Source organism: Drosophila tropicalis, unplaced genomic scaffold (genome assembly GCF_018151085.1).
Source record: "Drosophila tropicalis isolate 14030-0801.00 unplaced genomic scaffold, ASM1815108v1 contig_845, whole genome shotgun sequence".
NCBI classification, from domain to species: Eukaryota; Metazoa; Arthropoda; class Insecta; order Diptera; family Drosophilidae; genus Drosophila; species Drosophila tropicalis.
The window spans coordinates 12,132,066-12,146,213 of NW_027173338.1; the positions used below are offsets into that span (position 1 = coordinate 12,132,066).

At 40.2% G+C, this 14,148-nt stretch overlaps 1 protein-coding gene across 1 annotated transcript; it reads right to left on the reverse strand.

The window, feature by feature from the left end:
• Nucleotides 1–516: 516 nt before the first annotated feature.
• Ret (Ret oncogene) lies at nucleotides 517–11,352 on the reverse strand. The gene is made up of 6 exons (XM_068294189.1): nucleotides 11,066–11,352; nucleotides 5,324–5,601; nucleotides 4,766–5,278; nucleotides 3,530–3,695; nucleotides 1,567–3,461; nucleotides 517–1,502 (listed from the first exon to the last, which is right to left on the reverse strand). Exons 1-6 carry the CDS (start codon nucleotides 11,163–11,165, stop codon nucleotides 612–614), a joined length of 3,843 nt encoding a protein of 1,280 aa, XP_068150290.1. The 5' UTR covers nucleotides 11,166–11,352; the 3' UTR covers nucleotides 517–611.
• Between the last annotated feature and the right edge of the window lie 2,796 nt (nucleotides 11,353–14,148).

Here is a 14,148-nt window from a genome sequence, read left to right on the forward strand (position 1 = left end):
TGCAAAAGTCTGGGTTCATCAAGTAATCCATTTTGCATGTTGCCCTAAAAAATGCATGGATGTTGTAGAATGAAATCATTTGTTTTTGACATTTTTTAGAAATTGTTCGAATATTTTATAATGTATGCCCAATTTAATGATTGATTGTAAGAGTTTGTCCGAATATTCCTATGTTTCATATAATCTATAACTAAATTATTTATATTAGAGTTTTGTTTGCACGACAAAACGTTTGTTTTACAACATATTTCATATAAAAAATGTTAATCTAAAAGACAACTTTGGAATACTTTTTGTGTGTGTATATATAAAAAGCGTATTGGTTAATTAAATCATTTAGGTTTTCTCGAATTAGGCGATAATTAATGGTTATAAATGGAATAAATGTGGAATGCTATCAATAAGTTTTAAATTTGGCTATATCATAGTGAAATCCAAATCTTAATTGGAATAGTTTTGTGGAAATGCAAAGGCAACGTATTCGATGTAGACATAATTTCAATAATTTTTGGCATCGGCTATGTAAAGCTATAGGAAATTAAAACTAATTAACAAACAATTTGAACTAAAAGACAGGCGCAGTAGATGTACGTAAAAAATTGTAAAGGGATTTAAACATCATCTGATCCGTGGACTGTTTGGTTGGATTCCGCAGACTCTTTTAGATTTAGCAAGCTGGAGAAACGAAATGAAATGGTTTTTGATCGATGCTTTTCGTAATCACGATTATCCAAATTGTCTGGTATGAGTGTGTTGTTGGTCATGTCTAGGTAGGAGTGTCCACGCTTCACGGGCACAGCATAATGCGGTAAGGATGTGGCAACGGCATTACCTGTTGAGGGTCCAGCGCTGGTCATGTTGCTATAGCTGGGGGTGCAGCTGGATTTTCGTATGTTAAGGGGAAAACGCAAATCATTTTCATAGCGTAAAACCTGTTCGATAGTGTGGGCTTCGATCAGCGGACGCGGCAGATCATAGCCGGGCGGGGCTGTGGTTGCAACAGATGATGATGCTGTCGTCGGTTGCTGCTGATTGTCGGTCATAGACAGGTCATAGCTGATGGCTCCATCGTGTGAGTCGAACGAGATCTTCGGTGGTGACCACAGGTGTTCCAGAGATTCGGGCTCCCCGAGACCTTCTGCCATTAGTGCGGCCTCATCACCACAGTATAATGGATTAGACACGGCATTGGTCTCCAGCTCGATGTACTGAGCGTTGTTGCCCAGTAGCTTCTCAAATTCAGCCGCAAGATATTTAAACGAGGGTCGTCCATTGGGCTCATCAGCCCAGCAGGTGCGAACAATGGAGTAAACGGCCTCCGAACAATTCTCTGGCCTATCCATGCGATAGCCAGTTTTAAGCAGTGACCAGAGATTCTGTGGTGCAATACCCGGATAGGGAGATGCACCTAATGTTATAAGTTCCCAGCAGAGCACACCAAATGCCCACACATCCGATTTAGTGGTGTACACATGATCCGCCAGAGATTCAGGTGCCATCCACTAAAAGACAAGGAAGAGTTTTTTTCAATCAACCATGCCGATTGTGATTGTATGTGGTACTTACCTTGACTGGCACACGGTCCCGTGATCGCTTCAAGTAAGCATCGTCTTCATAGACATCTCGGGTTAGTCCAAAATCGGATATTTTGCAAATTTTTCCATCGGCCAAAAGGACATTGCGTGCCGCCAGGTCCCGATGGACTAGCTTCAGTTCGGTTAAGTAGGCCATTCCCTTGCATATTTGCCAGGCAAAGGTGAGCATCATTTTGACATTCACTGGTTCAACGCCATCACTGAAATCCACTCCAGCGCATTCTATTTTTCTACTCAGCCGTAAATAGCTTCTCAGGGAACCGTAGCGGGCGTACTCAATGATTAGCATGGGAGCCTCTGAGGAATGAGTGCAGGCGCCAAGGAGTTTGATAACGTTTGGATGAGAGACCTCCTGCAGTAATTGGAATTCGGATAGCAGAGCCATATACTCCACCGAATTGGCTCCCTTCTTAAGCATTTTAACCGCCACCGTGGTGACTCCAGGCAAACCGGAAATTTGTGTGGCATAACCCTTCAGGACCTGACCAAATTCGCCCTCGCCCAGCACCGTGTCCAACTGCAATTGATCACGAGGAAATTCCCATTTTGAATCGGTAGATTCGAATTTAAAATTGCTTTGAAGTGGCATTAAGGGTAAATCTCCGCCGGCTCCGCTGTTGGTGTCTGGCAGAGCCTGCTTGGTCAAAGGAGTCAGAGATTGTTTGCCCAGGCGTTTCTGAAGGAGTTTTTGTTGAGTGACCAGTAGGCAGAGTAAAAGAAGAATGAAAATCAATGGACAACTAATCACGATAAGCAAGCAGGAACGATTGCACTCAAAACTGGCCACATTAAGGACACCGAGCAAAAGGGGATCCTGACTCTCATGCGTCGTACTTTGCCTACGATCATCAACAAGCAGGGGTGTTGCTGCTGCTGTGGCCAAAATCAAATCAGTGTCCGTCTCATTTTTACGCTTCCGCGGTCGCGATGATCTGTTGGATTCTTCTTCCATGAGAGGGCCACAAGAGCATTTGCCATTATGCTCGCAAATGCAAGTGCCAGAACCCTTTAAAATGCCCCTATGGTTATCATTATTTGTGTGAGGACCAACAATTTTAGTGGCATCCTTGCAATCTTGGGGGCAAATATTTTCATTCCTTTGCTCCAAAGAATCACATATTCGATCAGGACAGTAACGGGCATCGGGCACACAAGAACCATAGTTGCGCCCGAAAAAGGCGGAATTGGAGCCACGCCACATACAGGCACCCCCGTTTGTTGCAACCCCACAATATTTGAGGCATTGGGATTGATATTTGACATGCGCACAGGTTTGTGGACGGGATCTGTTCTTCACTTCGCAACTAGCATTCTCTGGCCTTCCTTCAACCAAATGGACATTGATGACAAATGTGTGTGATTCCCTTTCCAGTTGTTGATCCTGCCAAGTGACATTGAGGAAATAAACCGTTTCCGAAGCCAGCGCCAGGGCCGTGACATTTTGGACAAAGATTATACCCGATATAGGCGTAATGTTGAAGGCGCGAGTTTTATCCTCGCTAAGGCCAAAATTGATAAATTTCATACGCTGCAGTTCCAGAAATTTCTCCGGCTGAGCAACTCGAGAATATAACGTAGCCGTTCGATAGACAAATACATTCTTTTCATAGTCAATGCTTATTTGAAGTCCATTTACCCCACTCAAATCACTCGGACTATCGTAAACATTATATTGACGCGAGCTCAGTGGCAATGCCTGTGGATGATCTTGGTTGCTTTCCTGTAACCGGGACAGATCCACGTGCAAACAAATGTGGGCCTTTGCCGATATATTGATGTGCTTCAGCTTTATGGATTGATCTCTAGCCTCCAGAGTAAGGCAATAGGGCGTCTGTCGCAGGAATCCACTGCGCACAAATCTAAGTTCTAAAAAGGAAAACAGATAAAATAATCTCTGCACAGGATACTGCAAGAGAGGGAAATTTTAAACTTACGACAACTGATTATGGTATGAGGTCTGCCCGTGTGATCCGCCTCATAGGCATGACAATCGGGCTTCAGCAATCCATTTGTATCATTGTGAATGGCATAACCCAAATGCTCATTGGCAGCTAAAGTGTCCTTGTCCAAGTAGATGATTTTATCGCCCACCGGCTCGTTCTACAAAAATAAAATATGTGGAAAAAGGGAGCAGTCTTCATTAGCATTTTGCATTGGCCAATGTTAATTACATTTACCATTTCCCCCTCCCTGGCGAAATTGCAACCTTTGCCACTTAGCCATTCTATCTGTCTCTCCAAGGGCAATGCTTCTGGGTAATTATAATATTCATTCAATTTCATTGTTAGCAAGGTCAGACCAAAAGGGTTATACTTCAACACCTTCAGGGATCTGCCATTACATACGACACACAGAAATGAGTCTCTTGGGCAAGACATTCAGTTGGGAGGATTTCTCCTAAGTTGACTTAATCTTCATGTTTTAAGCTAAGAAGTCAAATTCTTCTAATCTCTGTGGCTTAACTAGGTTACCTAATTCGTTTAAGTAAAACATGGACAATAAATTGAAATAAATGTGCTGTTCACATAAACTTCAATTACGGCTAGACACACCCATTACCCATGCTCCGAATTTTGTGCCTTGTTGCAATTGTGTGACATGTTGGTAAACGAAATAATAAAAACGTATATTATTATTGTAGAATATAATTTAAATAGGAGCCACCTATAGCGTATATACATATATGTATGTACTGTGTAGCAATTTGTAATGGCTTCAAGTTTTAGTACCCTGCCAATTACTCCTCCATTAGGAGAGTGACACAATTTTTTGCAGATCCTTGGGGATAGGCTTGGCGGACTTCATGTCAGCAAGTACATGACAACATAATTTCAACTCAGGACACCCAGAACTTAAACAAAACTTAAAGCTGACTCTTTAAGAGGACAAAAGCTGTCATAGTCCAATCATAAAAACCCATAAACCTTACGCGTTTCTAATGGCTAACTTTATCTATGTCCGCGTGGGGGTGTAGAAGACTCTCAGACTTGGTAATGACCAAATAATGGAGGGGTTGGACGGGCTTGCGTGTCTATGGGGCGTTCATCATACGATGAGTGAATTCAATAGAGGAGAAGTCCGCACCCAGACAACTAGTAGACAACTTTCTGTCTGTCTGTCTGTCCATCTTCTTGTCTGGCTTAGGTCTAGCCGAAATCTTTTCGCCTTACCTCGTGAAAGTAAGGCTGCTCCATGTAGAAATTGAAATGGGGCTCCTTTTCTTGCAATCTTGGCCCATTGTCATTGCGATCCATAATTTTGATGTCGTACTTGCGATAGAATTTTCGCTGTTCCATTTCGGATACCTTGACTGTGCATGTGATCTTTGCTTGCAATTGTCCAGCTCGCGCCATTAGTCCATTCAGCTCATCATGATCCAGCGGTTGCTTGGTATACAAACGATTCTGTTTTAATGCAAAATGTGAGCTACCCGCTGTCAACGAGTACTCCACAACCATATGATGACACAGATATTTGGCTGCCCGGGAGTTTAGAGCTCCAACCAGAACAGGTTCGAAGGAGTTACTCTTTTTGCTGACTCCCATTTGTGATGAAAATATGTCCGTCTCTGCTATGGTGTAATGTACGGAGGACCAAAAGCAAATATGCTCCAATTCCGCGCAATATTCTTCTAGTTTTTGTGGGACTACTTCCAATGTTAAATGTGCAACCTGCAGCAAGTCCTCTCGGTCTTCCTCTCTGTTGTCTTTTCCGACTGCAATTTGTGCTTCTTCATTCTGATTGCGTGGAAAAGCGGTTAACACATATTTGACGCTTCCATTTACTGGCTTATAGTCGGTACGCATGAAAACCTCTCCAGAACTGGCATTGATCCGCAACAAAGGATTCTGTTCCAGACTGTACATGTAATCAGTGGCCAACTGATTGTTCTCTACATTCAACACACGAAACTGGGCCAAGGGGATCTTGGAAAATATACTTTCCGATTCCTCATTGATGGGTAGATTGAATTTCACTGATGTGGTGGGAAAATAAACATCAAGAGCTGGAATACAAAAAGAAAAAAAGGCGTTAATGTTGAAGTGTGATGGCGTCACTACCACTACCAACACCACTTGTGGCTGAGATATGTATAACCACTTTTTCCCATGGGTCACATAAACTGACAGTCGGTCAAGAGCATTTACATTTTCTGCTCATTCGTCTGACAACTCACAAAAGTTAGTCAATGATTAAATAGTACTCGTTTGGACAAGCTCACTAAAGTCTTACACGATATTCTTTTTAGTTACGTTATGATTCGAGTCATTGTTGGCAGTCAAAAATCCGAGTCATAATTTTCGAAGGGTTTATTTAACCATCAGCATCAAATCACTCTCCTATGCAAACACATACGCACTCATATGCGACATTAAATCCAATCAAATTATTTAGTTTAATAAGCTTGCTTTGACCTCAATCGAGGACGAGGGTTGATTCTCGTTTTGACCAACATTTTACATGGCGTATACGTAATTTGATAAGATTTCCAGAACTAATGACAACCAATTGTTGTTCTTGTGGTTATTGTTGTTGCTGTTGCGGTCGTGTGTTTGCATATGTACATCCGAGTCACAATACAAGCGATAAATAAATATAATACAGATATTAGTTATTAGCATATGGGTTATTGGAACGTTGTCTGGCCACCATACCCATCCCACCACACTCCACACCCCACACCCACTTACCCCATACTCCACACGCACGAACCACCCACCCACTCATAATATGGAATTATTGAAGTGCCGGCGTCATCAAGTTGCGTATTGATTTTGTGATAACGATAACGGCGTTTGTTGTTTTTCCCTTTGGTTCTTAGGCGTAAACAAAATACAACCGAATGCATAATTGGTAACAAATTTTCCTGTGCCCTCGCCTAATTTTATGCTACGGAAAAAGACCCAAGCTAAGTGGAGGGTGTCAAACACATTTCGAATAGAGTGGAAAATGGTGAAAAGCGGTGTTAAGTTTGTGGTGACTGAGTCTATTAAAGTGCTGAGATTTTCATTGTGCTGGGAAAATAAATAAGAATTTATGAATTTATCTGGACCTAGGATTTAGTTGAGCTAAATTGGATTTCTCCTTTCGTTGGCATTCCTCTAAAACACTTTATCATCTCTTCAAAGCGTCACATAAACAGGATGCTGGCGCCATCATTTGGCATAAAGCGTCTCCCACATAGTTGAAGTTTATTAAAGACACATGGGGCACATTTTTTTAGACAAGGCAAGGACATACTCCCCGTTTGGGTAGCATTTAAAATGGCATTAAATATGCGTGCCTGGGAGTCGTTCTACGTCGTCCTCGTAGTCGTTGTTGTCGTCGACTATCTACTACATATTTTATCAGCATTTTTCGCATGCCTGAGCGTCAGCAATTGTAATGAACATATTTTATAATTTATAATTTTTGTTCTCATAACACTAGAAGAAGGTTTTTATTAATGATGTATAATGGGCAGAGAATTGGCGCGGCAATTCCTTTTGCTAATTACGACAGGTATTTAGTAAGTTGACTGAGGCACGTCTATTATCCAATTAGTAGCAATTTTTGTTGACTTTTCGTACGCCCCTAGCGATAGAAGTGGTGATTACGGCCTAATGCCCAAGGGAAATGTGAATTGTGAAAAATAAATATGGAAGGTACGTTTACCTAACTTTAACTGAAGGAGATTGAACAATTTTCAAACGTGCCCTCTGATAAATCAGCTTAGCTCCCCTTAACATATCAATTAAGATTTCAGGCTTTGGCTTATCTCCTAATCGTCTTATGACAACATAAAACTTAAAGCAAATGGTGATATGATTTGTACCTCCTACTTCACCTGACCGTCTCCAAAATGTGTCCCAAGGGATAAGACGACATAGACGAAAAGTCAACAACCGTGAAAATGCAAATATAACGAAACCATACTAAAAAGGTGACCACAGCCTGGAATTAAGCACTAACAAAAGGTAATCTATCAGGGGGACAATTAAAAACAGGGAAAAATGGAGCATTAAAAAACTCCAACACAAATTCAAGCCGAGTTAGGGTGATTGGACTCGTGCGCTAATGACAACATTGTCAACAATTGATGGTAGGGCAAGAAACACTGGGACAAAAACATGGACGTAGTCAAAGGAGTTCAATCAGTTGGTGGCTCTTTCTCTATATGTAGGGCTTGTGAAGCTATCTCTCTTAGTATAAAAGTGCTGGCTACGCCTATGGTTCAGTACTAACCATTAACAGGGAGTCCTGTTGGACCTGAACTTGGTCTGGCTGGATGGCTGGCTAAAAGGTAACCGAAACTGTCAAATGAGGTGCGGCCCACAGACAACGACAATGAAATGTCAACTAGTTTGGTATAAACTAATTAATCAGCTCAAAATTAATTGACTTTGCATCGAATTGGGTCGTCAGTTGTTTGCTCTCTACTCGATTTCTCATCTGTACCGCTCTGCTGGCTGGCCTTGTTGTAGAGCAATGTCCTTTGTCGCATCCCCCTATCCTAGCATACACTCCCTGTTTTTTGTGTGACTCATTCTTGTTACAAATTTCCAGTGAGCATCTCATCTCTGACTTTACACTTGTCTGCTAGTTGCTGCTGCGTAATGAAAACTTTTTCTTTGTCCTTTTCCTTTTTGCTTCATTGTATGCATTTGTTTCTGTTTTTCATTACTCATATGTCCTCTAGTTATTTTAAGGATTATTTGGCTTGGCAACTTCAATTGGTCTGTGTCTAAGGTTGTTTTTGGACCCACTTTTCTTACAGATTTTGGCGCAACTCTCAACATTGCACAGACAAGTTCCATTATTAAATACCTTCCGTTGGCCCCTTATCGTCCCCCCTCCTGGGCACTTTCACTCCTCGCTTAGACGCCACATGGCACTCGTAACCATTGCAGACAAGTGTCTTCAATTGTTTTTGCTTATTTCCTGGACTGTAACTGAAAGTTCTTTCTGGCCCCAAAAGAAAATTGAATAAAAAGCGTCAAAAGAAACCAGGGAATTGTGCAGATGTTTGGTCGAATATTCTGCACTCTAAGTTGTGTCTAAAATGTTGGTAACAAACGTTTGTGTTGAGAGAGGGTCAGGTATAATTTTCCTGATTTACATGAATCTTGAGATTTCTAATAATATAGTTTTGTTTTTCTTTTCATAAACAAATCCATAGATTAAAAGAAGCTGGAAAAAGGCACATGAACTTGTCATGACAGAAATAGTCGACTCCATGACACCGACATTATATTTATATATATGTGTACGTAAATATGTGCATATATGTATGTGTTGTATCTATGTGTTATACCATCATGGAGTTCACTAGAATGTGAACCTTCTGTCTTTGTGATCGATGGGGTTGCCTCTCTAATTGCTCCTGTCACCAGAGAACCACCACGTCCATGTCTAACATTTGCACATTTGTCAAAGTCAAACATTGGGTTTTTGTTTTGTGTAAGAGCCTACACTTTATGCTAATTACATCTAATTAATAGCTTGAAAACAATTAGTTAAAATTTCTAGGGTATTTGTCAAGCCGAACTGCCCAATACTCCAAGGAATCAATAAATAGGTATTCATGCAAACAGAAACTGAATGCAGGGCTTTATACTTGAAATGAAAGACGCCAGCGGGTTTAAATACATTAAAATACATACATATATGAGCGCATTCAATGGTTGAGTCGAGTCGAAAAGCATTGCAAAAAATATATCTGGATGCGACAGTTCAGTGGCGAAGACAAATACAGAGAGATACAGATACAGAGATCTTAACTCATAACAGAGCTGATTTTGATTATGCAAAACTCAAGCAAGAACAATAAGAAAACCTTGAATACAAAGTGACATTTACATATGTCATATTTATTTCCCATAATTCATACTAGAAGCAAATACAGCGACAAAGACAAATCGATTTGTAAATTTTTTTTCCTTCTGGAGCCATGGACGTAGTCAGGATATATAATTTGAATTCGGCACAGACTTCTAGCATGTTGTCTTAGCCACAAAAATGCAGACCACAGGCTTATCGGACGATTCGAATTGTTCGTGTTTACAAATCTTTTGAATAAATGGTTTCTAAATGGGTAGTTAAGTGTCGTGGGAATGTACCTGAAGATATCACTCTATATGCATAGTGTTAACCCCTTTATGACACTGCGGTGAGGCTCTTTGTAATGTGATGTGTGATGGTTTATCATTCAGACTGAACTGCCGTTTGCTCTATTAAAATAAAGTCTCATTTTATTGGGGCCCCGGTACAGGTGTGAATTGGAACTGGCAGTTTGACATACGCGTAAACGATATAGTGGGCATGGCCGGACTCGTCAACGCCAGCCAGATGGACAGATGGACAACCCCACCTCACCACACTCCGGGTAGACGGCTCATCAAAAATAAAAGGAACTTTGTGTGACGTGCAAGGTAAGCAGCAGCGAGCAGTTAGCTGTGTCTAGCAGCTTGGGCACACGCCCAAAAATTATTTCATCACGCAGTCAAATGGCAAAGGCATATCAAATTTTACGAGGGTGGGTTGAGAGCCAACATTTTGTCGACAGCTGACCTGGGTTCGGACTATACGTACATACATATGTACATATAATAACAACTCGGCCTTTATCTCGTCTCTGTATTGACTCTTGGTTGCTCTGCTCGGCTTCTATTTGCATTTTCAAGTTGAACGCACTGAGAAACAGAGTCCATTCCATCAGGTTAAAGGTGTCGCCCCGCCCCTATTTACAAAAAAAAAAAACATTCTCTTATGAATTTATGTGGAAATCAATTAAGTCAATAGGTGTGTGGCTCGATTCGTTTATTTTTGTTCGTAAAAGCATTCATTTTGCTTTCAAATTTTGCTTTTCGCAATGGCACTAGTAAACCAGTGACCAGTTGTCGAAGGAGGCTCCATAGAGCCCGAGGCATTTACATACATCACTTTAGTTAAGTTGTCCGAACTCTTGTTCCATACAAATTAAAGATATTATTATAATTGTTAGGTATTTACATTTGAACACTTGCTTTGTTTCTATCTAAACCTCACTACTAATTACAGTAAATCGGTTTATTTAAAATAAAACTTAATTCTCTTTACTTATTATTAACTGGTGAGGTCTATGGTTACATAGTTTCGTTTGTTTCTTTAGTTTATTTACATTCTTAAATGTTGAAGCAAGATTATTAGTTAACTAAATCGGATGTGTCGAAATATAAACTTGTGGATACCTATTAAAAACTTTCTCAGAAGCTTGTGTCGGCCAGATCTTGCTTAACAGCTCATTTACTTGTAAAACGAAATATTTTCAAAATTTCAGCTGTAAATTTTTTAGCTTTTTTGGCATACCCTACTTATGTATATAGTGGGTATCCCATATATGGGAGAGTCCCAACAAACAAATTGTACTGTTGATCTGACTGTCATTTCTCTTTTTATCTCGTTTGTTTCTCTTTCAAATTTGGTTACTTGTTACGGTTTGTTTTACTTACCCAAACAGCTGTGATGTTCCAGAATGACACTTGTCAGCAGCACTATGAAAATGGCGACAGACCGGCTAACGGTAATGCCATGCAAGTCTGAGGCAGCCATAGTCGACGGAAAAGAAATAACTGTAATTTCTTCTTATCACCCAGCAGCAGCGATGTTGGCGACGTCGACGTCGGCGTCGGATTTTGCTGTTTGCTCAGCCACTCAGCCAATTGTTTGCTTCACTTATTTTTCTCTTATTGTTTTTGGTCTTTTTTTTGTTTTAATTGTTAATTCTATTGACAATTATGTTGGAAGTTTAACGCAAGTTTCACATTTTTACCACAGTTGTTGTTGTTGTTTTTGGTGTTGTTCTTTGCCAAGCGACTACACAGCGCGCCTAATTACTTTGATCACAAATTGATAAGCAGAATTTTATCAATTAATGTGCGAAAAAAGAATAAAGTACAAAAATAAAACAAAAAAACATGCTAACATTACAGAATAAACAAAAACGTGACGAAGATCAACTCTAAGATACCCCTTGAAACTGCAAAAAAAAGAACGAATGAAACTCATTCAAATTATTCTGCCTTATGGGTAGTAAATTTGTCTTTCTAAAACCGATGTATCTGGGTTGTGGCTAATGGCCAACTTAATAATAACTTTTTATTGAATGCTATGTGTCGCACAGAGGGTCCATAAAAAACCAAACCCGCTAACACATTAACCGAAACCAAAGACTTGCCAAATTCATCCTACAGATAGACAGTCAGAAATGGCATGATCGGCTCAGTTGTTGATGCTAATCAAGCACGGACTCGCACTTGAGAACTTTTCGATGACAGGGTATCATAATAGACAACAAAATATTTTCGGCTGCTCTATTATTAATAACTTTTTCCTTTTGTTGCTGTTGCTGTTTTTGTTTGATAGTGGCGCCCACACACGGCCTGTGTGTTCTTCATCCCCCACTTCCCCTCACCGCCTGCACGACCCATTCTTGTTCAATTTATCATTCACTCAAAGCACTCCATAGCCGCGGGGACTACAAAATTCTGATTATTGCAATTAAAATTTGAGCTCTGAAATTGTTGATATATTTTTTGTTGTTATTGCCTTTACAATATTATTGATATTTTATTATTATGCTTAAATGGCTTTTCGGCGTTTCTATTTTTAAACATTTGGGTTGGTGGCGTTTATGGACTTAATGTTTAAGCCAAACCCATCGAGAAAAAAGTGAACCTCTCTGTATTTTGCCAATTCATTTCCCAGCTAGACACAATTATGTGTTCTTTTTTCGTCTCGGCGCTCGTTTTGGCATTGTCAAGTTCAACAAAAGAAATTTAATTTTATGAAATTAATTGAGTCGTCATAAGCATATTCGGTCGGGGGGGGCGAATCAAATGTAAAATAAAATGGAACATAACAAAACTACATTGAAGGAGTGGATTTCGATAGTGATCTTAGATTGGTTGCCTCATCTGAGAACAATGGGCCTTGGATTGCAGGCATCCTTGTGGGGAAGAGCATTTGAATCTCGCAGCTTCTAATTTTCTACTGAGCTGAGCTCTTGCTCTGTTTCAAATTTATATGTAAAAAAGGCAAACTCGAAACTAACGAATTCTATGCAAGTACCCATCACGGCTCATGGCTGGCAAACACTCGAAAACGTGAAGATGGTGGAGTACACAGAGGAGTAGGAGGAGGACGTGCCATCAAAAGAGCAAAACAAATGTGCGACTCACGAGGTTAGTTACATACTATGGAAGTGCTACAGACACTCACAACAAAGTACCGCATAGGTATGAATGTGTGTGTGTGTGGTATCCAAACGATTCACAGCAGGTGTGATAAAAAGTACGGAACAAAATAAAAGACAATTGTAGCCAGAGCCATAGCGACCATGTGGCTGAGGGAATGGGAATGGCAATGGAAGATAGCACGCATAATTCAAAAGAGACTCAAAGTCAAACAACGTGATAAGCAATTTGTATACCACTGCTGTCTGGCTGGCTGGCTGAGTGACTGACTGACTGACTGACTGACTGAGTGACACTTGAGCACCTGGGCAGCACTTTAATATAAAAGTTGACATCTCAAAATCTTTTGAGCGATGCTAATGACATGCTCTTTGACTTTAACTGACACAAATCGGCTTCAACTTCAGCTTCTTCCAAAAACAAGTTGCACAAACCGATTTATCCGATTTTGTTACACGATCAAAGGTTCAATGCCATTTTGGGGCATTCATTGTAGCATTCGAAGCTGATATATATATATATGTATTTATCGTATATATATATTTCTAAGGTGCGTCCTGTTGCGCCTCCCACCCTAGAAAAAGGCAAAATGCCATAAAAATTAATTTAGCTTTTTCTTTCGATTTCCGCGACGAGCGAAACGACAAACAACCGGCACACGCAAAAGTCAAAGTACAACTGCTGCGACTTGAAATTGTCTGCCACCACAATGTTGGCCGCTGTCTAAAGTCGTTGTCTCTCCGCCTACCCCCGCCCGAGCCACCAGCCCCCGTCCCCCAGTGTATTTGTATCAAAAAACAGAAAAAGCGCAAAGAATTTCGCTGTCTTTTGTGCACATTTTGAATTCCTTCTCCTGTGTTTTTTTTTTTTTTTTTTTTTTTTGGTTTCCTAGAAATAAGGTTTAGTTCGGGATTCAGGTGGGGGCTTACCTGCTGCTTACACAAATATTTGGTTTTGGGCTTATGCGGCGTATGTGTGATATTGTAATGACAGTTTGCAAATTGAAATATGCAAATAATTGTTAATCACAATTATCACTACATATGTTTTCAATTAATCATCTGTCATTACTGCCATATATAACTACATTTTAATTAGCTTCCATTAATGAAAAATGAACCTTAACATTTCTCCTGGCGCAACTTGCAAGTATTTTTAATTTTATTGTCTTAACAAATGACTACCAATTCGAAAATTGAAAAGTGTTAACAAAAATTTAAACACAATATCAATATTAATGAAGCAAAGCTATTTTTTAGACTCAAGTTCATTAGGCAAACAGTTGCCGACTCTGTGACCGAGACTAATGCATTTGCAAAAAAAAGCACTAACACACAAAA